The sequence below is a fragment of the Schistocerca cancellata genome, chromosome 1 (assembly GCF_023864275.1).
Source record: "Schistocerca cancellata isolate TAMUIC-IGC-003103 chromosome 1, iqSchCanc2.1, whole genome shotgun sequence".
Classification (NCBI taxonomy): Eukaryota; Metazoa; Arthropoda; class Insecta; order Orthoptera; family Acrididae; genus Schistocerca; species Schistocerca cancellata.
In genome coordinates this window covers 511,519,697-511,545,646 of record NC_064626.1, presented here as the reverse complement: position 1 = coordinate 511,545,646, position 25,950 = coordinate 511,519,697, and the positions used below count along the sequence as shown (strand labels likewise).

Sequence of the window (25,950 nt, the reverse complement as noted above, 5' to 3'; positions counted from 1 at the left end):
TCATGTCCCTCGACTCTTGTAACTGCCATCTGGTTTCTGTACAAATTGTAAATAGCCTTTCGCTCCCTGTATTTTACTCCTGCCACCTTTAGAATTTGAAAGAGAGTATTCCAGTCAACATTGTCAAAAGCTTTCTCTAAGTCTACAAATGCTAGAAACGTAGGTTTGCCTTTCTTTAATCTTTCTTCTAAGATAAGTCGTAAGGTCAGTATTGGCTCACGTGTTCCAACACTTCTACGGAATCCAAACTGATCTTCCCCACGGTTGGCTTCTGCTTGTTTTTCCATTCGTCTGTAAAGAATTCGCGTTAGTATTTTGCAGCTGTGGCTTATTAAACTGATAGTTTGGTAATTTTCACATCTGTCAACACCTGCTTTCTTTATGATTGGAATTATTATATTCTTCTTGAAGTCTGAGGGTATATCGCCTGTCTCATACATCTTGCTCACCAGATGGTAGAGTTTTGTCAGGACTGGCTCTCCCGAGGCCGTCAGTAGTTCTAATGGACTGTTGTCTACTCCGGGGGCCTTGTTTCGACTCAGGTCTTTCAGTGCTCTTTCAAACTCTTCACGCAGTATTGTATCTCCCATTTCGTCTTCATCTACATTCTCTTCCATTTCCAGAATATTGTCCTCAAGTACGTCGCCCTTGTATAGACCCTCTATATACTCCTTCCACCTTTCTGCTTTCCCTTCTTTGCTTAGAACTGGGTTTCCCTCTGAGCTCTTGATATTCATACAAGTGGTTCTCTTTTCTCCAAAGGTCTCTTTAATTTTCCTGTAGGCAGTATCTGTCTTACCCCTAGTGAGATAAGCCTCTACATCCTTACATTTGTCCTCTAGCCATCCCTGCTTAGCCATTTTGCATTTCCTGTCGATCTCATTTTTGAGACGTTTGTATTCCTTTTGGCCTGCTTCATTTACTACATTTTTATATTTTCTCCTTTCATCAATTAAATTCAATATTTCTTCTGTTGCCCTAGGATTTCTACTATCCCTCGTCTTTTTACCTACTTGGTCCTCTGCTGCCTTCACTACTTCATCCCTCAGAGCTACCCATTCTTCTTCTACTGTATTTCTTTCCCCCATTTGTGACAATTGTTCCCTTATGCTCTCCCTGAAACTCTGTACAACCTCTGGTTTAATCAGTTTATCCAGATACCATCTCCTTAAATTCCCACCTTTTTGCAGTTTCTTCAGTTTTAATCTACAGCTCATAACCAATAGATTGTGGTCAGAGTCCACAACTGCCCCTGGAAATGTCTTACAATTTAATACCTGGTTCCTAAATCTCTGTCTTACCATTATATAATCTATCTGATACCTTCTAGGATTTTCCAGGATTCTTCCATGTGTACAACCTTCTTTTATGATTCTTGAACCAAGTGTTAGCTATGATTAAGTTATGCTCTGTGCAAAATTCTACCAGACGGTTTCCTCTTTCATTTCTTTCCCCCAATCCATATTCACCTACTATGTTTCCTTCTCTCCCTTTTCCTACTCTCGAATTCCAGTCACCCATGACTATTAAATTTTCGTCTCCCTTCACTACCTGAATAATTTCTTTTATCTCATCATACATTTCATCAATTTCTTCATCATCTGTAGAGCTAGTTGGCATATAAACTTGTACTATTGTAGTAGGTGTGGGCTTCGTGTCTATCTTGGCCACAATAATGCGTTCTCTACGCTGTTTGTAGTAGCTTACCCGCACTCCTATTTTTTTATTCATTATTAAACCTACTCCTGCATTACCCCTATTTGATTTTGTATTTATAACCCTGTATTCACCTGACCAGAAGTCTTGTTCCTCCTGCCACCGAACTTCACTAATTCCCACTATATCTAACTTTAACCTATCCATTCCCCTTTTTAAGTTTTCTAACCTACCTGCCCGATTAAGGGACCTGATATTCCACGCTCTGATCCGCAGAACGCCAGTTTTCTTTCCTGTGATAACGACGTCCTCTTGAGTAGTACCCGCCCAGAGATCCGAATGGGGGACTATTTTATCTCCGGAATATTTTACCCAAGAGGACGCCATCATCATTTAACCATACAGTAAAGCTGCGGCTGTAGGTTCCCCTTGCTTTCAGCCATTCGCAGTACCAGCACAGCAAGGCCGTTTTGGTTAGTGTTACAAGGCCAGATCAGTCAATTATCCAGACTGTTGCCCCTGCAACTACTGAAACGGCTGCTGCTCCTCTTCAGGAACCACACGTTTGTCTGGCCTCTCAACAGATACCCCTCCGTTGTGGTTGCACCTATGGTACGGCTATCTGTATCGCTGAGGCACGCAAGCCTCCCCACCAACGGCAAGGTCCATGGTTCATGGGGGTTTTGATTCATACAAAGAGCTTATAAACATATGAGTATCACAGATGCTATGGTATATCGTAACATTTGACGATGATGTCCTAAGTTTGGAAAGGATCATATATTCATTTACACAACTGTAATGCCTTTTACATTAGTACAGAGACATTGAATTTTTGAGTTGATATTGCTAAATTAATTATAAAGTTTTTTATATATATTTAGAACTGTATAGGTAAAATAGTATATTATTTTATTACATTTGGCATCATGAGAATTATAGTAACATATAAATTTGCTACTTTATCTGCAGATAGGTGTATTAATATTATTTGCTTTGGAGGCTAGAAAGTAATTTTTGGAAATTTTTCAGGAAAGGGGTGTTAGCTAACTCTGTTTGTTCGTTAAGGATATAGTCTGGGATGCTGTTGTTGTGTGTGTGTATTTCTAAATCTTCTAATATATTCATAGTGGCTCCTTTTTCTGCTAGATGCAAAATTTTTAAGTTGTCCTCAATGTTTCCTGCTGAATGGTTTTCTTCAGCAATATGGGTTGCAAATGCTGATTTGTTCAAGTTACCAAGTCTTAGAGCATCAGTATGTTCTTTGTATCTAATTTCAGTGGCACACTGATTTGACTTGAAGTGACTGCTGTAAAGTGGATCTGCGGTTTTTGTCTGCATTTTGTCGTGGAGTTTTTCTATTATTGTGGGTTTATATCCATTATTATGAGCAACTGTTTTAATTATATTGCTTTCATTTTGTTGGTCTGTGACACTCATTGGTACTTTTTTAATTCGGTGTAGCATCGTTCTGAAATATGCCATTTTTTGTCGGCGGGGTGGCAAGATGAGTTGCTAATACTGACATCTGTGGTGGTAGGTTTTCTGTAAATACTAAATTGATGTTTATTGTTACTATTGCAAATTTTCAGGTCAAGAAAGTTAATGCTTTTATTAGTTTCATGTTCAACTGTGAATTTAATATTTTTGTGCATTTTGCTAAGATCTGCTGCTAATGTATCTATTTCATAACTTGTACCATCAAAAAGCAGGATTGTATCATCAACTGTTCTGTAGTATATTATTTTGTTTGAGATGTGCTGGTTGGCAGAGAAGAATTTTTGTTCTATATGGTTGATGTAAATGACAGCCAATATCCCAGCTAAGCTACTTCCCATTGCCAAACCATCATGTTGTTGGTACAGTTTGTTGTTGAAGCTAAAGTAATTGTGCTCTAGAATAAGTGAAAGTATTTCTATGAGTTCACAGATCTATGCAACACTAATTTTCTTATATTTAAGCAGATTGTTTCTTATAATGTTAATAGTCTCTTTGACAGGGATGTTCGTGTACAGGTTGAGTATGTCTAGTGATGCTAATTTAGCTGTTGGTGGGATGTGGATGTCTTTAATTAAGTTTATGAGTTCGTGTATGTTATGTATGGTGTAGTTATTTTCAAATGTATAGTATTTGGTAATGAGGTCTTTTAATTTACGGCTTATGAAGTATGCAGGGCTGTTTCTTGAGTTAACAATCGGGCGAATGGGACAATTTTCTTTATGAACCTTTGGCTGTGCCCTTAGTTTTGGTGCCGAGGGATTCATTGTTATGCAGTTACGTATTTCATATTTGTTCAGTAAAAAGTTACAATTTTGTAGTAGTTTTCGGAGTTTAGTTTGGAATTTTACTGTAGGATCAGTCTTTATTTCAGTAATATTGTTGTTGTAGAAAAATTGCAAGGTTTTCTCTACATATTCTCTTTCATGCTTTACGATTAAAGAATTTCCTTTGTCAGCTTTTACTATGAGTGCTTTACTTTCAGACAGTTTGATGTTAATATTTTTCAAGTCTTTAAGTTCAGTGTTTTTGCGGGTATTATTTGTTTGAAGTTGTTTCATTATCAGTTTATTTGTCTTGTATGAAACTGCATTTTTATCACATGTGTCTAGTTTTGTTGTGTTACAAGCAAGTTTTGTGCAGGCTATGAGGTTTTTAACACTGTGATTATTCAGATTTGTTCCAATATTATGTTTCAGACCTTTATTTAATAAAGTGAGTTCACTGCTGCTAAATTGGATGTCAGTTGTATTAATGACTCTATCAAAAAATTTGTATTGGCTTAGCTGTTTGTTTTTATTAAACTCTGAATTGTTCATAGATTTTAAGGCTTCAATTTTCTTTTTGTGTTTGGATAAGATAATCTTTTGTTCTTTATCTACTTTATCGTCTATGTGCTGTAGGATGTGCGAGAAGTGTAAAGGTGAGAGGCTGTGTCCTAGCTGCAGATGCAAGTTGTACATGACATTGTTTAAGTGTTCTTTTTTCTTGTATTGCATTTTAATCTCTGTTTTTAGCCATATATTTTCACATTTTTGCTTAGCAAATCTGACAGCTTTAGTTTTGCAGTTAAGTTTGACTTTGACATAGTTCGAAACTATTTTAAGTGACACTCTTCGTTGAATTTAACGTCTCTTAACATTAACAGTGCTTATTTTCGGTGCGTATGTTTCAGGGCCGCCTCCGATGCCGATATGGGGCAACTACGTGCAGATGCTGCTGTTCAACTACAAGTACCCATACAAGGTGCTGGACCTGCTGACACGCCTCTACAAGAGCAAAGTGATCGGCTTCTACTTCGGGGACATGCCCGCCGTCGCTGCCTGCGACTACGAGTCGGTCAAGGAGGCGCTCAACAACCCGCACCTACAGGGACGCGTCGTCAACATCGGGCTCGAGCACAGGATGTTCGGCAAGAAACTAGGTAATCACAGATTCGAAACATACTCCCTCCCAGTCAAGGGAAAACTTCTCATTTATCATGTTCTGTAGGCTCCTCCGCCGGCCGCTATGGCCAAGCGGTTCTAGGCGCTTCAGCCCGGAACCACGCTGCCGCTACGGTCGCACGTTCGAATACTGCCCCAGGCATGGATGTGTGTGATGTCCTTAGGTTAGTTAGGTTTAATTAGTTCTAAGTTCTAGGGGACTGATGACCTCAGATGTTAAGTCCCATAGTGCTCAGAGCCATTTGAATTAATTTTTTGTTCTATATGAGCGACTTTCTGGTCAAAATCGACTTCTCAATCTGAATGTAAATCAGCCGACAATCACTTCAGGTATGGGATAGTGACGTCAGTAATCAACTGACGGTGCTGAGTGTGGCGTTCTAAAACTATAATATACTATAAACTGCACAAGCGCAGATCAGACGACTGCGGGGTAGTCTGCAAATATCGGAAGTAAAGCTTTGCCTACCGAGCTCACTTCTATCATAGGAATGGACTTCCCTTAATCTCCATTTCTTTGTTTGTTTTGTTTTTGTGTCGAGTTGTAACGGTTTCGCGGGGACCTGATATTTTTTCTACCACCGTTCTCCCAGAAGAGATGCAAAATATCTGAAAGCAACAAAGTGTTTATGTTTTGTTTGAATATGCTAATCTCCAAGACTACTAGATGCATTTTCATGGTGCTTTCACAGGTAACCTGAGCGTAGCTAGCCTGAGCGTAGCTTAGGACAGCATACGGGCTTTATTTAAGCAAAATCAGAAAACCAAAAAAATTAGCAATCGTAATTTAAAGTTTTATCTAAACTCGTTTGCTCAGCTTAACAAACATGGCTCTGAGCACTATGGGACTTAACATCTGAGGTCATCAGTCCCCTAGAACTTAGAACTACTTAAACCTAACTAACCTAAGGACATCACACACATTCATGCCCGAGGCAGAATTCGAACCTACGACCTAGCGGTCGAGCGGTTTCAGACTGAAGCGCCTAGAACCGCTCGGCCACTCCGGTCGGCGCTCAGCTGAACAGTTAGGATGTTTAATCATCACGGCACAGTACACCAAAGAGCCAACCTATGGGACTCTAGTTTTCGTTGTTCGCCAAAGAACCAATAGATGGCAGTGCTAGTCTTTTTAACTCAGTGACAGATGTGCTAGTTATCGAAAGTTTACATTAGTGACAGGATTAACCACCGCGATGTTACGAACACAGACTAATAGCTAATTTACTTGCTTAGGATGCACGGATTTAGTGTTTTCGTTTTGTGTAATAAAAACTTAACAACACTGGTTTGCTTCTTGCGATGGTTCCATTTATATCTAACTTCTGTTCTAGGAAAGCTTTATTTTTTATATCAGTGCCAGAAGTATTTTCGGAAGTTTGTGTCAGTGATAGAATCAAGCAATGCAACCTTATCTTTATGAAGACAGCTAACACTGAATTTACTTGGCTGGGATATACCCTATGGATTTACTGATTTCGTTCTGTGTATTAAAAACTTAACGACATTGTTTTATTTCTTCTGGCGGGTTTTATTTATATTCTTGCTAAGAAGAAACTAATTTATTTAGTTTGCTTTGTGATTTGGGTGCCTACATGTTGCATGTTGAATTCGTTTCGTTTATGAATAAACATGACTAGAGAATGGTCTGATGTCTTTCTTGATACACCAGAACGACTAAAAGACTGATTACGTGATCTCAAGAATTCATTGAAAATCTTGAGGAGAGATTTGCTGCAGTCCGAGAACATCAGGCTGTAACTCGCACTTGGGAAATCCCTTCCAAAATCGAGGCGCAATGCAAGTCTGCTCGAGAGCAACATGCTGTTATTTCGCTCCTCGGAACCCTTCACTCACACAGGCTTAAAGTCACTTCCCTCCAATGCAAATTCACACAAGAGGAAATTTTGACGGTAACTGGCGCAGAGGAGCGAATTTTTACATCCCAAATGCCGCTTATTCCTAATAAATTACCATTTCGATTTAAAAGTGTACAATTCCCTATGAGTTTTTGTTATGCCGTGATGGGGATTGGTTATTACATCCTCTATATTAACGTGGAACACGATGAGAGATATTAATTATAGCTTTATCGTGCTATAGCATACACACGTGCTACGTGAATAAGCATCATTTGTTACAAGCGCTCAATATCACGACAAAGATAACAAACATGAGTCTGAGATATCGTTCATACTCCCACTGCTGACGACACGATATGTACCATTGTTGTCACATCAGCTCCTCCCTTTTTTTGAAGAGGTGAATGCCGTGTAGTGCCGAACTGATGACTTAAAACGATGCAAACATCACTTACATCTTTCTGCCCATCGAATACTTTTGGGGAAGGCGATTAACTGTGTTGTGGCTGGTCGCACGAGCGGAACGGAAGTGAGCCCTTTTCAACGACTTGCATTGGCAGTGCGCAGAAAGTATTGCCAAAAAACCCGTTTGCCATTTACCACCGTTACCTCCGCGTAAGATCTTTCACGGACCGAGTAAGCAGCTGGCCATTGGCCAATACGCTCGATCTGCTGAATCTTGACGTGGCGCCGTCGACGTGAAACCAGAAGCTTCTTTCACCTTCGGGAACTTGCACCTTAATACCCTGCCAGAGAATGTACAAAGAGGTGTAGGATTGCGAGGCGGCGGGAGCTCGCAGTCGTTTGATGTTGGTGTATGTGCCTGCAAATCTAATGGTTCAAATCGCTCTAAGCACTATGGGACTTAACATCTGAGGTCATCAGTCCCCTAGACTTAGAACTACTTAAACCTAACTGACCTAAGGACATCACACACATCCATGCCCGAGGCAGGATTCGAACCTGCGACCGTAGCACCAGCGTGGTTCCAGACTGAAACGCCTAGAACCGCTCGGCCACATCAAATTAATGGTTGTGGGGTATATGCAGTGAGGAGGGCTCCGTCGTCCGTATGCAGGCTTCAGCCTGGACATGGTATTCCGTGTACAGTTTCTGTCGATGACGAACGAGTTTCCTCTTCTAAAAAGACCCTAAATGGCTCGGAATAGTGGAGTGAGTGCGGAGGCTGTACGGAACCGTCTCTGAGCCACACGAATTGACAGCTTTGCAAGTCCTTATGGATGAAAACTGTCCGTTCGGTATGACTGACAGGGTTGAGAGGCCTGAGATGTAGCTTGGTCGATTTGCTCCATCACATGTAACCAACTGCGACACTACCACTGTGAACGTGTCCGAGTCATTACTAATACCGTGTTGCCAGAAAAAAACTTTCTCTTGTGTGAATTTTAGCTTCGGTTTGGTGGGCCAGAATATAGAAAATTTTACGTTGCTGATCCTGGGTGAGCAACTTATTGAGGAGCAGATTATTGTTCATCGCCGGAAAAGACAGAGAACTGGTGTTTGCTGAATGCAACACGGGCTGCGGAGCTGAAAGCTCCTCTTGTTTCACTGTTATGTTTGCCAGGCGTGTCCGTTGTTCCATTCATCGCCCCGTAAAGCACTTCCTCGAAAATGGAATGTAGCGGCACGAAAACCGTTCGTCTTGCTGTCACTACTACGGGACGAGTTACTACTTCACCTCTATTAACACGTAACATGGTGAGTGATATTACATATAGATTTATTGTGCTAAAGCATACACATGTGCTATGTGAACATTCATCACTTCCTACGAGCACTCAAGCTTACAACAAAGACAAAGATAACACTCGCGCGGGTAAAGGCATGATATCTATTGGTATCACCGCACAGTGACCATGAACAAAGCACGAGGACAGACGCTTCGTGTCGCGGGCGTGGACCTTAGTGTCAGCTGCCTTTCGCACGTTCATCTCCCCAACCATAGTACTTCGAACGTTCTATACAAAGAAGCTTTATAAGTCAAAAATAAATTGCATGCATGTGAAGTCTTCGATACAGCTGTATTCTTTTGAATTGGTTGGGATTTCAAATTTCTTGCTTTATGTTTGAAGGTAGCTTGTTGAAGACTTTTACACCAGAGTTCACAATCAACCATGAACAGGGGAGTCAAAGTCCAGATGAAAATTGTTTATAGGTATTGTATTGTGGTTGTGTACATTACAGTTTAGCTGAAACTAAGTTTTATTTTCAGTGCCTAAAGTCATTAAGTATTAAAGGTATTGGGAAATGAGTGTAAGAATTCCAAGATCTTTAAAAAAGGCTTCTGTGAGACTTAGCTGGTCATTTATTGACTGTCTGCAGCTCTTGTAAGTGTTAACACCCGTCTTACTGAACACCAAATTAACTGCCGTCTGGAACATTCTGACAAATCAGCCATAATTTAAATGCGAACATTTTAGGTTAGGCTTTACCGTGACTGTTGTTGACATTAAATGAAACAACAAGTTTACTGTTACCAGTTACCGTTTTAATTTATTTCCACGATGCGTTTCAAAGGTTTAAACCTCCATCATCGGGTGGATTTACATTATTTAGTATGACATTTGTGTGTGTGTTGTGTTACGACTTTTGGAGGAACTTGTGGCACTGCCTAGTGGAGAAACAAGACACTATTTCAGAACACGGCTTTAGATTTCTTCTGACAAAAAATTAAACTGATATCTAATAGTAAACATAAAATAAGTAAAATAGAGTACCTCCAGAGGTCACAGGTTCCTATTCGCTGTCGTAACACATCACATGTATACGGTCACATTTGTTACAAATGTGACAGTAATAATGGAAATAAATAAAACGGTGACTGGTAACAGTAAACTTGTTTCATTTAATGTCAATAACAGTCACAGTAAAGCCTAACCTAAAATGTTCGCATTTAAAGTTAATCTGCCCAGTCAGGCAATCAAGGCTATTTTCGAGTACAAAAACAGTGCAGAAAAGGTCGCAATGACGACAAAACACACACACACTTCAATAGGAATTGTCTCAAGAATAACGTCATTCCAAATACAAATGTGACAGTATACATGTGATATGTTACGACAGCGAATAGGAACCTGTGACCACTGGAGGTAGCCTACTCTATTTTACTTATTTTATGTTTACCATTAGATATCAGTTTAATTTTTTGTCAGAAGAAATCCAAAACCATGTTCTGAAATAGTGTCTTGTTTCTCCACTAGGCAGTGCCACAAGTTCCTCCAAAAATCGTAACACAACACACACACAAATGTCATACTAAATAATGTAAATCCACCCGATGATGGAGGTTTAAACCTTTGAAACGCGTCGTGGAAATAAATAAAACGGTGACTGGTAACAGTAAACTTGTTTTTTCATTTAAAATCAGCCATAGCAGAACATGTTTTCCGTGATGGACACCACGAGCTAAAACTCAGTGGGACGAGCGTGTTTGCGATCACAACGCATTATCATGCGCGCTTACACTGATCAGCCAGACATTATGACCACCGACCTACTATTGATATCAATCCGTCCAGGTGACAGCAGCGTCACCTGGCGAGGAAGGACTGCTAGCCAGACAAACGGACGGTGCATGTAGTATCAGTGAGCGTGCTGTTCGTGTGTGGAATGGGGAAGCCGCGTGATCAAGCTGAGTTTGGCCCAGGACAGATTATGATGGCCCGGAAGCTCGGCAGAAGCATTTCGGAAACTGCACTACTTGTTGGTTCTTCGAGGAGTGCTATGGTGAGTGTTTTTAACACGTGGCGAAACCAAGGTGTAACCACATTCAGACGTCGTGGGGTCGGGCGGCCTCAAAAAAAAAAAAGTTCAAATGTGTGTGAAATCTTATGGGACTTAACTGCTAAGGTCATCAGTCCCAAAGCTTACACACTACTTAACCTAAACTATCCTAAGGACAAACACACACACACCAATGCCCGAGGGAGGACTCGAACCTCCGCCGGGACCATCCGCACAGTCCATGACTGCAGCGCCTCAGACCGCTCGGCTAATTCCGCGCAGACTGGTAAAGCAGGACAGGCGGTGAACTGTGGCGGAACTAACATCAGACTTTAATGCTGGGCAGAGTGCAAGTTTGTCTGAACACACACTGCACCAAACACGTCTAACGATGGGCCTCCTCTGCCGACGACCCATGCCGGTGTCAATGTTAACACTACGATATCGGCAGCTACGATTGAAACGGGCACATGGCCATCGGCACTGGACATTGTGAAGTGGCAGAGCGTTGCATGGTCTAATGAATCCCAATACCTTCTTCATCATGCAGATGGGACGGCGCGAATCCGTCATCTTCCAGGGGAGCATCTCCTTAACACCTGTACTGTGAGACGTAGACAAGCTGGCCGCGGCTTCATTATGCTCTGGGAACATTCACGTGGAAATCCATGGGTCCAGTGGAGCTTGTGCAAGGCATCATTACGGCCAAGAAGTATCGTACACCGGTTACAGACCACGTTGTTTCCTGATGGCAGTGACACTTTTCAACAAGATAATGCGCCATGTCAACGAGGCCAGGAATGTCATGAAGTGGTTCGAGGAACATAGTGGCGGTTTCCAATTGATGTGCTGGCCCCCCAGCTCGCCAGATCTGAACTCCAGTGAACACATCTAGGACGTGATAAAACGTGGCGTTAGAGCTCGTCGCCCCTATCCCCGGAATTTACGGGAATTAGGCGACTTGTGTGTGCAGATGCGGTTCCAACACCCTCCAGCGACCTACTAAGGCCTCACTGTTTCCATACCACGACGCGTCGCCGCTGTTATCTGTGTCAAAGGTGGACATAACGCCTATTAGGTATGTGGTCATCATGTTCTGGCTGATCAGTGTATACAGAGGCCATGGAGATTCACAAACACCATAATAATTTTAATAGAAAAAGATAAGGTATTAAGTTAGATAAAAGATGGATGTCGACTTTGCTCCAACCGAATGACTGTCGACGACTTTCAACCGAGAACGATGGCGCCAATCAAAGATAATCACGCAATTGGCTTCACGTGACGAGTGGTGGTGCCCTCTGTGCAGCTCTATAAATGCGACTGCCCATCGAGCCTTTGATGCAGTTGCCGTTTTACCTCCGGAAGTGTCTCCAGCAGTCGGAGTCGAAACATCGAGCAGTAGTTTTACATATCGACCACGGGCTCACAGCCCAGAAGTTTCAACAGATGCTCAACTCATTTGATGGAACTTCACTCGATTACCCTTGTTTTACTTTTGCTTATGTTCATCTTATAACCTGTTTTCAAGACACCAACATCTTCATCTATGCTAAGCAAAACACTGTGGAAAGCATGGCAGAGGGTACTTCCGACTGTACAAGTTATTAGGGCTTATTCCCGTTCCATGCTCGCATGGAGTGGGGAAAGAAATGACTGTTTAAATGCTTCTGTGCGCACTTAATTAATCTGATCTTGTCCTCAAGATTTTTAATGGAGCGATACGTAGAGGACTGTAATCCAGTCTTTTCAAGATATCTTCCAACTCCTTTGCTGTCTCTGATAGAATTACAGTGTCACCGACAAACATCAAGGTTTTTAACTTCGTCTCCTTGAACTTTAATCACCTTCCCAAAATTTCTCCGTGATTTATGTTACTGCTTGCTCAGTGCACAGACTGAATAGGGAATATGCTAAAATCCTGCCTCATTACCTTCTCATCTACCGTTTCCCTTTCATGTCCTTCGATTCTTGTAACTGCAATATGTTTTCTGTATCGAAGCCATTAGTTGAAAATGTGTAAAAAATTTTCTATTTCCTGATACCAACTAGCTTCCAGGACATCGGCTGTACACATGTCTGTTGTCGCTCTGCAGGCATCTTCTTCACGGATGGCCCCCAGTGGCTGGAGCAGCGGCGGTTTTCGCTGAGGAACATGCGGGACTTCGGGTTCGGCCGTCGCTCTGAGAAGCTGGAGGCCGAGATGGGGGCGGAGTTGCGAGACCTGGTGGAGTTGATCCGAGGAGGCCGCGAAGACCAGGTGGGTCGAGGTCTCTGTCCGTCTCTCTGCTTGCCAACTCAGCTGGCTGGGTTCGTCTGCTACGACTCTAGATGACGGTCAAGGTTGCTTTGCTGCCAGATTCTACCTGTCGCCAAACAATACGCCAACAATTTAAAAAGAAAATCTCCCCGATTTCGGCCATAAGCTGCTCCAAAATGACTCAACAGAAATGTATAGGATAGCTGGCAAGATTCTAAAACTGCCATTGCTGGTACACAGTTGAGCCAAAACTTTACGTCCATCTGCTGTACAGCGTGTTGGTCCAACTCTGAATCGCAATACAGCAGCGATTCTGCTTGTCATGGGTTCGACTAGTCCTTCGTAGGTTTTCATAGGTGTACGGCACATATATGTACGCACAGGATACGCAGTTTTCCTAAATTATGGACGGCTGGTTTGCTGGGCGGAGCTGACGCCTAACAGCATTCCTGATGTGTTCCGTTAGGTTCAGACCAGGTGAATTTGGTGGCCAAGACGTCAATATGAGTTCAGTATCATATTCCTCAAGCCAATCTAGAACGATTCTTCCCTGACGACACGGAGATTTTCCTGCTTGAAGATGCTGCCGCTATCAGGGAAGACATCAAACATGAATGGATGCAGGAGGTCTGAAGTAATGTTTACGCAGTGCACAGGTGTCGCAGTGTATTCAGTTACCACTGCTAGCCGCATAAAAGCGCAGGTTAATGTCCTCCGTAGCATAATACCGACCACACCAGCATGCATCCGTGGCGCAGTGAATGCTTCTAGCAACCGTTCCCCTGGATGACGGCGTATCCGAACACGACCTGGTGTATGAAGAAACGTGACTCATCAGACCAGATGATATGATATGTTTCCATTGCTCCACGGTCCAGTCTCGATGATCCAGTACCCACTGCACACGCAATTGATGGTGACGTTGGGAGCACGGGAGCCACATGTTCAGTAACGTGTAGTGAATGGTGTGTTCCAGAACACTTGTGCCAGCACCGTCATTGTCCTCTGTCGTCAGATCTGCCACTGATCGCCGTTTGTTCTGCCTCGGACAGCTGGCGAGCCTCTGACCTCCATGTTCTCTGATGAGGCGTGGACATCCAGTACTTTGTCGCCTACTGATGGTTTCACCATCCACCGGCTACTTTCAATACATGCTCGCGATAATAGAACGCAAACTGTCAACCAATTTCGCCGCACCCGAGATGCTCCTTCCCAGAAGCTGAACCATCACAGTCTGCCTGTTGTAACAATAACGCAGTGCCAGTGCAAGAGTTCTGCAACAGGTACACGAAATAAATTACTCCACCACAAGAACACTTATTTATGGTAATTTGCAAATACCTTAACATCTATCTCGGATTACACATTTAATCTGTACTGACTGAGAACTGAGTTCTGTTATCGATAGTCACATCCAGCAGTAACGCTTGTCCGGCGGCTAAATCCGTAGCCACGTCACTGCGCTATGGATGGTGACGATTCAGGGAGTTGTGCCTGTTTACGTTAATGCCATATTCTAGTATGGCAGTTGCTATTTCCAGACGAATTCTACTGAAGAACTGGATCCCAGACAACTGACTATCCACCATAGACTGAACTCACTGAAGACTGACCACTGAAGACTACTCGCCGATGTGTGTCTGGCACACTGGCAGGTGCCACGTTAATTCACCGTGCAGGCGATTGGCTGTTGCTGTTCCTGCAGATCACAACTCCTCCCAGAAGTCTCTCCAAGCACAATGAAGTCTTCGTTGTATGTGCTTGGCGCCCATGGTGGGCGTGGCAAAGTAGTCCGGCCGCTGCTGGGGGCCTCTTTGAACGACCAGTGGAGCTCATGTTACTGCTAATGTGGGCTATGCCGATCGCAGATACGATGGAGGGGAGGCCTAATCAGCAGAAGTAGCAGCGTGAAACACAACATTAGTCATGGTCAATGTCGCTTAAGGCAGTCGATTTCCCCACTTCTGGCTCCTGTCATCACTAGAATGATTGCCTAGTTGTCTCTGTTAAAGTCACGTGCCTGCAAAGCCTCCAGGCAGCACTCAGACTTGCCGTGGGCAGTGGTCGTGATATTTTTGCTCATTAGTGGACTATGGCAATGTTCAGTAATGGCTCGCATTGTCACTCTGCTGTATACAAAATCATCATCTGTGAACAGCCTCACAGAGCTCCCGACGTTATCTGCTAGATCATTAGCAGAAAATGTAAACAATAAAGACACTACACTGAGGTGACGCAAGTCATTGCACAACGATACGCACATTTACAGATTGCGCTTGTATCCCATACACAAGGTATAAAGGGGAGTGCATTGCCGTAGCTGTCATTTGTACTAAGGTGATTCGTGTGTAAAGGTTTTCGACCTGATAATGCTCACACGACGGGAATAAAGACTTTGAAAGCGGATTGGTAGTTGCAGCTAGACCCATGGGATATTCCATTCCGCTAATCGTTAGGGGGGAATTCACTATTCCGAGATCCACAATTTCAAGCCTGCGCCGAGAATACCAATATTCAGTTATTATCTCTCACCATAGATGACACAGTGGCGACGGCATTCACTTAACTACCGAGAGCAGCGGCGTTTGCGTAGCGTTTTCAGTGCTAAGAGACTGCGCAGAAATCAATGTGAGACCTACGACGAACGTTTCCTTTAGGACAGTGTGGCGAAATCTGGCGTTAATAGGCTATGGCTGCAGACTACTGTCTCGGGTGCCTTTGCTAACAATACGAAATCTCTTGCAGCGCCTCTCCTGGATTCATGACCATATCGGTTGGTCCTAGATGATTGGAAAATCGTGGCCTGGTCAGATGAGTCGTGGTTACAGTTGGTAAGAGCTGATGGTAGGGTTCGAGTGTGGCGCAGACCCCACGAAGCCGTGAACCCTAGTTATCAACAAAGCACTGTGCAAGCTAGTGGTGGCTCCATAATGATGTGGGCTGTGTTGCGTGGAACGGACTGGGTCGTCTAGTTCAACTGAACCGTCATTGTCTGGAAATGGTTATGTTCGGCTACTTCGAGACCATTTGCAGCCATTCATGGACTACATGTTCGCAAACAATGATGGAATTTTTATGGACGACAATTCACCACGTCGCTGGCGCACAGTTGTTCGCGACTGGTTTGAAGAACATTCTGGACAATTCGAGCGAATGATTTGGCCATGCAGGTCGCCCGAAGTGAATCCCACCGAACATTGATGGGACATAATCGAGAGTTCGTGCACAAAATCCTGCAGCAGCAACGCTTTTTTTAATTACGGACGGCTATAGAGGCAGCATGGCTCAATATTTCTGCAGGGGACTTCCAACGACTTCTTGAGTCCATGCCGCGTCCAGTTGTTGCACTACGCTGGGCAAAAGGAGTTCCGACACGATATTAGGAGAAATCCCATGACTTTTGTCTCCTCAGTGTATAACACTGCCTTGCGATATTCCTGAAGTTACTCTTATTCTCCTTGATTTGACATCCGTTAACAACAACAATGCGTTGAGTTGTACAGGGTGTTTCAAAACTGACCGGTATATTTGAAACGGCAATAAAAACTAAACGAGCAGCGATAGAAATACACCGTTTGTTGCAATATGCTTGGGACAACAGTACATTTTCAGGCAGACAAACTTTCGAAATTAAAGTAGTTACAATTTTCAGCAACAGATGGCGCTGCGGTCTGGGAAACTCTATAGTACGATATTTTCCACATATCCACCATGCGTAGCAATAATATGGCGTAGTCTCTGAATGAAATTACCCGAAACCTTTGACAACGTGTCTGGCGGAATGGCTTCACATGCAGATGAGATGTACTGCTTCAGCTGTTCAATTGTTTCTGGATTCTGGCGGTACACCTGGTCTTTCAAGTGTTCCCACAGAAAGAAGTCACAGGGGTTCATGTCTGGCGAATAGGGAGACCAATCCACGCCACCTCCTGTATGTTTCGGATAGCCCAAAGCAATCACACGATCATCGAAATATTCATTCAGGAAATTAAAGACGTCGGCCGTGCGATGTGGCCGGGCACCATCTTGCATAAACCATGAGGTGTTCGCAGTGTCGTCTAAGGCAGTTTGTACCGCCACAAATTCACGAAGAATGTCCAGATAGCGTGATGCAGTAATCGTTTCGGATCTGAAAAATGGGCCAATGATTCCTTTGGAAGAAATGGCGGCCCAGACCAGTACTTTTTGAGGATGCAGGGACGATGGGACTGCAACATGGGGCTTTTCGGTTCCCCATATGCGCCAGTTCTGTTTATTGACGAAGCCGTCCAGGTAAAAATAAGCTTCGTCAGTAAACCAAATGCTGCCCACATGCATATCGCCGTCATCAATCCTGTGCACTATATCGTTAGCAAATGTCTCTCGTGCAGCAATGGTAGCGGCGCTGAGGGGTTGCCGCGTTTGAATTTTGTATGGATAGAGGTGTAAACTCTGGCGCATGAGACGATACGTGGACGTTGGCGTCATTTGGACCGCAGCTGCAACACGGCGAACGGAAACCCGAGGCCGCTGTTGGATCACCTGCTGCACTAGCTGCGCATTGCCCTCTGTGGTTGCCGTACGCGGTCGCCCTACCTTTCCAGCATGTTCATCCGTCACGTTCCCAGTCCGTCGAAATTTTTCAAACAGATCCTTTATTGTATCGCTTTTCGGTCCTTTGGTTACATTAAACCTCCGTTGAAAACTTCGTCTTGTTGCAACAACACTGTGTTCTAGGCGGTGGAATTCCAACACCAGAAAAATCCTCTGTTCTAAGGAATAAACCATGTTGTCTACAGCACACTTGCATGTTGTGAACAGCACACGCTTACAGCAGAAAGACGACGTACAGAATGGCGCACCCACAGACTGCGTTGTCTTCTTTATCTTTCACATCACTTGCAGCGCCATCTGTTGTTGAAAATTGTAACCACTGTAGTTTCGAAAGTTTGTCCGCCTGAAAATGTACTGTTGTCCCAAGCATATTGCAACAAACGGTGTATTTCTATCGCTGCTCGTTTAGTTTTTATTGCCGTTTCAAATATACCGGTCAGTTTTGAAACACCCTGTATCTGCCAGGAAGTTCTTTCCAATCACTGAGTCGGTCAGATATTCCGTAAACTTGCGTTTTGTTCTCTTGGTAATAGCTCAGATCACAGAACTCTTTCCGAAAGTCAAGAAAAACAGCTTCAACATGTGCGCCGTTATTTACAATCTATGAGATTTGGTCGATGAATGGAATAAGGTGAGTTTCAAAGAATCTCAGTTTTTGCAGAATCACTTTCAATCCCTATAGAGGAGATATTTATTCTTTAAAAAGATAATAAAACATGAGTGTATAAGGGGTTCCATAATTTAACAACAAACAGAGGTCACTGATATAACGCTATAGTTCTGTGCATCTGTCTGCCGATAGTGCATGTAAGAGGACCTAGATTGGCCGTCATAAATTATGCTTCTTACGTACTTAAGAGAAGCATTCCCCTTTTTCCTCAGCGATAAGTGAATGAAACGGAAGTCAAATTTTTACACTTTCAGTTCAAAAATTTGATATTACCCGTTATGCAAAAATTGACATTGCTTGGACATTTAAGAAGGAGTGTAACTTCCAGTTCCCGTTTTTATCAGAGTCAAGGCTGTCAGACAGATGCATAATTTTTGGACTTCTGAAAAAGATTTGACTCAATATCTCACCTACGCTTATTATCGAAAGTAATCGTATCGGGTATGAAGCGAAATTTGTGACTTGACTGAGGATTACCTGATAGGAGGGACAAGGAATGTTACCTTGGATGGTGAGTCATCGAGGGAAGTAAAAGTATTTTCAACTATGGCATAGGTAAGTGTGCGGGACCCTTTCTGTCCATGTTGTTTATTAATCACCTTGACGGTTTGACGTAGATGATGCAGGTATCTATAATGAAGTAGTTGCACAAAGATTCAGGCAGACATTAATAAGATTTTGAAGTGGTGCGAAGATTGTCAAGTTCAGAAATGTAAAATTATGTGCTCTAGTAGAATTAATCTCTAATGGAATCCCGCTAATGAAATTAATTATAACAGTACTATAGTCTGCAAAAATAATCAATTCTGCTTCATGAATGTTCAGTGTAAGGTCGTTCACATACACACCGTCCATCCAAAAAGTTTTCAGACTGTTTTTTTTTCCTGGCATATAAGCGATGTTAGTGCAGTAACTATGTTGGCAGCTGAAACTAACAACTGTAAACAACGGATTGCATTCGAACAGCCAGTTGTGGAAATTGGAAATTTGTGGTAAGGTCTTATGAGACCAAACTGCTGAGGTCATCGGTCCCTAAGCTTACACACTACTTAATGTAACTTAAACTAACTTACGCTAAGGATATCACACACACACACACACACACACATATGCCCGAGGGAGGACTCGAACCTCCGACGGGGGAAGCCGCGGTTTTGAGGAGGCAGTGTTTTAAGAGTGGAGTACGAACGTAGTGTGTCAACATTGTTGTGTCACAAATCTCAATTGAGAAACGTCGCTATTCAAGTGTTCAAAACATTCTCCAGAATTTTTTGAAGTGTGTGCAAAGTTTACTCCTCACACCGTGAATTCCGAAGAAAAACACCTCGTGCACACCTGCCGCGACTTGGTTGAAATGGAAAACGTAGGCAATTATATTCTAGAAAAAATCATCACGGGTGACGACACTGAATATTTTCACTACTAAAGCACTCACTCCGTCTTCAGGCCACGAGTGGCCTACCGGGACCATCCGACCGCCGTGTCAACCTCAGGGGTGGATGCGGATAGGAGGGTGTGGGGTCAGCACACCGCTCTCCCGGCCGTTATGATGGTATTCTTGACCGAAGCCGCTACTATTCGGTCGAGTAGCTCCTCAATTGGCATCACGAGGCTGAGTGCACCCCGAAAAATGGCAACAGCGCATGGCGGCCTGGATGGTCACCCATCCAAGCGCCGACCATGCCCGACAGCGTTTAACTTCGGTGACCCCACGGGAACCGGTGCACTGCAGCAAGGCCGTTGACATTTTCACTACTAACTTACCAAAAACGCAGAACTTCGCGTGAAAGGTCAACAATTTGATAACATAACCGACACTTTATTTTGTATTACACTGAGGGGACAAAAATCATATCACGTCGTACTTTCTTTTGCTCGGCGTGCTGCAGCAAATCGACGTGGGATGGACTCAACAGGTCGTTGGAAATCCCTTGCAGAAATATTGAGCCATGCTGCCTCTATAGCCTACTATAATTGCGAAAGCGTTGCTGGTGCAGTATCCTGTGACGAACTGATCTCTCGATTATGTCCCGTAAATGTTCGATGGGATTCATGTCCGGCCAAACCATTCTCTCGAATTGTCCAGTATTTTCTTCTAACCAGTCGCGAACAATTGTGGCCATGTGACATGGGAGCATTGTCATTGATCTATAAAAATTCCATCTATAGCCGAACGTAACCGTTTTCAGTCAATGATTAGTTCAGTTGAACCAAAGGACCCAGTCCATTCCATGCAAACACAGCCCACACCCTTATGGAACCACCACCAACTTTCACAGTGCCTTGTTGATAATTTGGGTCCACGGCCTCGTGGGGTCTACCCCACACTTGAATCTACCATCAGTTCTTACCAACTGAAATCGGGTCACATCCAACCAACCCGCGTTTTCCAGTCATCTAGAGTCCAAACGATATGGTCACGAGCTCAGGAGAGGCGCTGCAGGCTGTTAGCAAAGACACACACGTTGGTCGTCAGCTACCGTAGCCCATTAACGCCAAATTTCGCCACACCGTCCTGGCTGAAACGGTCGTCCTACGTCCCACATTGATTTCTGCCCAGCCTGTTAGCACTAGGGACTCTACGCAAACGCCGCTGCTCTCGGTCGTTAAGTGAAGACCGTCGGCGACTGCGCTGTCCGCGGTGAGAGGTCATGCTTGAAATCTGATATTCTCGGCACGCTCTTGACACTGTGGATCTCGGAATATTGAATTCTCTAACGATTTCCGAAATGTAATGTCCCATGCGTCTAGCTCCAACTACCAACCTGCGTTCAAAGTCTGTTATCTCCCGTCGTACGACCATAGTCACGTTGGAAACTTTTTCACATGAATCACCTGAGCATAAATGACGACTCCGCCAATGCCCTGCCCTTACATTGTGTGCGCGATACTACCGCCGTCAGTATATGTGCACATTGCTACCTCATGACTTTTGTCACCTAAGTGTAGTCCAGTCTGAACCTTTTGAGGGGACAGGAAATAAGTAAAAGGAGAGGAACCCTACGCTACAAGTGACACTGTGTGTCGTTTCGGCAGGCGGTGGTGCGCCCGTCGTCAGGTGCGAGCAGCGTGCTGCTACCGGACGCACTGGCGCCAGGCTTCATCAACGGGCTGCTGCACGTGTACACGGGTGCGCGGCTGCCGCGCTCCGCGGACGCCACGGCTCGCATGCTGGGGCGTGCGGCGCTGCAGTTCACCAAGGCCAGCGATACCACGGGCGGCTTCCTCACGCTGCACCCCTGGCTGTCGTGGCTGGCGCCGCGCCTCTCCGGCTACCGGGACCACGTCCACAGCTCTGAGAAGATGCGTCTCTTCCTGGAGGTCAGCAGAGCTTCTCACAGTGACAGTTTACTCACGTAGCACATGCTACGATGGTCCCTCGCTGTCATGTACCCACACCAAACTCCCAATTTCTACAAGGCGAAAATTAACCATTAGAACATTTTCTGACTGGGTGAAATATGCTGACATTAAAGGCAAGAAACTATATCCCGATTTCACTTTTGTCAGAATTCTGGAAAAGTTTATAAAAGGCGACTCACATACGGCTTCTTAACCATTTGACCACAAATGTAACGGGTAGTCAAAAAGTTTCTGTTTGAAGACCGCACGGTCCCGAGTCGATATTCCAATCAGGAAAAATCCCCGTGAGCATTGAGGCAGTCATCCCACCAATGCACCAGGTTGAAGACACCCATTTGGTAAAAAAACTGCGTCATGCTGAACGAAGAAGTGCGTAACTGCCTGCTGCACATTCTCGTCCCACAGGAATCTTAGACCCGTCAAGGCTTTCTTTGAGGGACTGAATGCGTGATAATCCCATGGGGAGGGATCACTTCTATAGGGCATGTATTCGATTGTCTCCCACTTGAGTGATAATGGCTTCCCAGATCGACTGGCGTCATGTGTCGAATCGTTACCAGCACGAAAGTTGGCGCACCATTCCACAATGACAGCTTTCGACAGATATGCTGCCCCATACACATTCTTCTTACAGGGCCAGTTTACTCACACAGCACATGTTACGAGAGTCCTGCGCTTTTAGAAGCCCCACGCCAGATTCCCAATTTATTTGACCCGAAAATTAGCCATATAGAAAGGGTATCAACTAAAGACGGATTTCACTTTTGCCAGAATTTTCGGAAATTTTGTAAAAGGTAATGCACAGTCAGCTTCTTAACCATCTGACCACAAAATAAGGGACAATCACGAAGTTTCCATCCAACGGCAATACTGTGAAGAATCGCTATGCCAATCAGGAAAGATCGCCCTGAGCACAGGCGATCATCCCAGCAATGCACCAGATTGAAGACACCTGTTTGGTAAAAAACCGCATCCTGCAGTGCATAGAGGTCCATAACTACCTGCTGCACATCCTCGTCTGACAGTAATGGTCGACCCTTTGAAGCCTTTTTAATGGACTGAGGGCATAATTATCACATGGGGAGGGGTCGTAACTATAGGGCGAGTGCTCGAGTGTCTTCCACTTGAGTGAGGCTGGCCTCTCAGATCGACCGGCGTGCTCTGCCGAATCGTGACTAATCTTCCTCCCTTCCTTCCGATTTGTGAGATGCATGGAACTTGGTGCACCATTCCACAAGTGTGGTTTTCGAAAGGCAAGCTGTCCCATACACATTCTTCATTCTCCGATAAACGTCCACTGGTGTTTGTCCTTTGGCAGCACATTGGTTTGGATGCATTTGGTAATAGCGTCGCAACAGTTCACCTTTCCACATTTACTGCACACACATCAGAAAGACACGAATACCACACTAGTCCCTTGCCTAAATGTCACTGCTTCGATACCTGCATCTGACTTGTGCTACGTTGCATATAGGCTGCAACAATGCATTCAAACGGAAACTTTTTGATCGCCCCTTATAATATACAGTCCAAACCACAGTTTGCATTTTTGAAAAGTTTGGGTACTGAGAAAGGCTGCGTGATTCTTACTAACACTTAAAAACCTCCGAATGCTGTAACTGACACTCAGACAAGTGATTGGGAAAACCGCAAAAGTTGTTGACAAATGTTGAACAAGTCACTTCACCAGATGACGTACACCACCGCACAAGCAGCGGTTGAGCCTATCGGTCTGTCGCACCTGATCACCCCAACCCAAGTCAAGTATTCACGTCCGTGTGGCTCTGGGCCCACGTGAGCGACTTTAGTGCGTGGAGCTCAGGGTTGGAGTCTTGCGTCTGTCAGGTAGTATTTTCTGCATTGCATTGGACAGTTTTGTATTTATTGTGAGATAAGATTTATCATTTTACTTGCCGGTCCCGCTGGTTTATTGCAAAGTACAGAACAACAAAAACCTCCAATATTGCGTCACAAGTAAATGAGTATCCTAACCGACTCATTACCAGAAGATGACCTACGTTTTCTTTACTGAATAATGTCTTTAAACAAAAAAAGAAGGGTCAAAAGGAAATAATCACAAAATAAGAACGGCTTTTACTTGGTTACAGTGAGGACAATAATTTTGTACATTAAATGTATACAGGCAACCATCAACTGTAGAATGGAATGACAACAATTAAAATTTGTGCTGGGCCGGGATTCTAGCTCGGATTTTCCGCTTTTCCAAAAAAAAAAAAAAAGAAAAAAAAAAAATTCGTGCACGGCTCACAGCTAGACCCGAGCTTCCATATGTCGTTAACAATGCGTCTGCAACCTGTACTCGTACATCCATTATGTATATTCCTGACATGCATACATAGCCAAAAGAGCTTTGCATCGTAATTTAGGATAACACAGGCACTGCAGTATCGTATTTATCCGCCGACATTTAAGTAAAATGTCTCACCTGTACGGGAACGTACATAATGTATGTTCGAGTACAGGTTGTAGACGCATGGTTGACATAATACGGAAATCTGGATCTGGCCCTGAGTGGTGCACTGTAAGCCAAATGGTACGGCGACCGCTCGCGATATGCGGGAAATCCGGGTTCGAGTCCCGGTCCGATACAAATTTACGTTGTTATCTTTACATTCTACAGCTGACGGTAGCACATTTTCGCAATTGCTATTACATTTAATGACATCTTGGGTATTTAATCCTCTACTATTGGATCACTACCGGTTTCGTGGCACTAAAAGCCACATCTTCAGGTGAACGTCTGTATAACAATAAATCAGAAGTAATAAAAACCCTTGGATATACACCGGTATGGTAGATTATTATACGATTTTTAAAATTATTTTAAAACATACTAAATCTTTTACATGAGAGTATCAAGATGTTAGTACTCACAAAACTAAAACATTAGAGGGGAAAAGCTCGTAACCTTTTCACGTAACAATAGTTGTCCGTCAGAACATGCATGCATGTCCAAAGGAACTTTGTATGGTAATGCAGAATAACACAGGCACTGCAATATTGTATCGTAATAATTTTGTTACTTCTGTGTTTACAACAGATTACATTTACAAAAGGTGTTCGAAATTTTTACAGTTTGTATGAATGCAAGTATTGCACCGCTCAATCATCCCTTCACGCGCAAGACCAACCATTGCACGTGCGGCGAGGTACATCATCTGGTGACGTCATACGTTCAACGTTTTTCATCCATTTTTGGGATATTTCTTACGTTAAATTACTTGTCTCAGCGTCATCTACGTTGCTTTGGTTTTTTTAACATTAATAAGAGTCATCCTGTATAGTGAGAATACACTTAATTTATTACAGTTCTCTGCTGAGATTAGTCAGAAGTGTCTAACTATGTACATCACATCATCCTTTTAAGGAAATTAGAATACTGTGGCAACATGGGCAATGCTTTGAAGGTGTTCAAGTTATACCTCGTAAGCAAGAAACAAAGAGTGTCAGTAGGACAAACCAGTGTCTTAAGCTATCAGTCATCAGCAGCTTGGGAATTAATTATGATTTCTGTCCTACATCGGTCCATCTTAGGGCCATTACTTTTTCTTGTCTATAGTAATGATCTCTTACCAGTTACAGTGCCAGATGCAAAGTGGCTTTCTAATGATACAATAACTGCAATAAGTAGCAATTTGAATACAGTTTTAGAAAGGACTGCTCCTGATATTATCATGTACATTAATAACTCACTGCCATCAACCTTTCAAAATATTCACTGCTCGCAGTTCATTACATGTACGAGGTTTCCAACCAGTATATTCATAAATTATGAAGAAGAGCAAATGGAAAAGGATGACAGTGTAGAATTCCTGGGATTATAACGTCACAATAAATTTGTTTGGGAGAAGCATGCCACAGAACTGCTGAAACGGCTAAATAAGTCCTAATGGTTAAACATATCCTTATTTGGAATGTGAATGTTACATAGGTGACATAAAATTACAATAGGTAGATTACTTTATTTACTTTCTTTCCACAGTGACATTTGTTAGGCTACCATAATTTTTGGGGATCTCTTCAACGCAAAGTAGAATGTTGTTCAAAGAATTGGGCATACGACCTACTTCTTCTGAAATTTGCCGTATATAACACATTTGTTTTTCCAACAACCAGCTCAGTTTACAAAAATTAATACTAGAACAAGAACAATCTACATAAAGAGTTAAAGGCTCTTACTTTAATCCAAAAAGGGACCCACACACTGGAACATCCATTTTTTCTGTTGCATGTTTCGTTGTTATTCTTAATTTAAGTTTCAGTTCCGTACACATTATTTTTCCTTCTCTGTTTTTCACATTCTTCCATTTTCTCTGTTCTTCCATTTTTAAACATATT

The 25,950-nt window shown here is 43.4% G+C and overlaps 1 protein-coding gene across 2 annotated transcripts in view; it reads left to right on the top strand.

The window, feature by feature from the left end:
• The window catches only part of LOC126178310 (probable cytochrome P450 304a1), a 157,261-nt gene that overhangs the window by 85,496 nt on the left and 45,815 nt on the right, over positions 1 to 25,950 (top strand). For both annotated transcript variants that reach the window (XR_007536222.1, XM_049924522.1), the window contains exons 2-4: positions 4,829 to 5,077; positions 12,802 to 12,965; positions 21,265 to 21,549. Coding sequence is in view for 1 of the 2 variants with exons in the window: in XM_049924522.1 (XP_049780479.1) it covers positions 4,829 to 5,077; positions 12,802 to 12,965; positions 21,265 to 21,549 (698 nt within the window). In the remaining variant the exon portion in view is untranslated. The remainder of the gene's footprint in view (positions 1 to 4,828; positions 5,078 to 12,801; positions 12,966 to 21,264; positions 21,550 to 25,950) is intronic.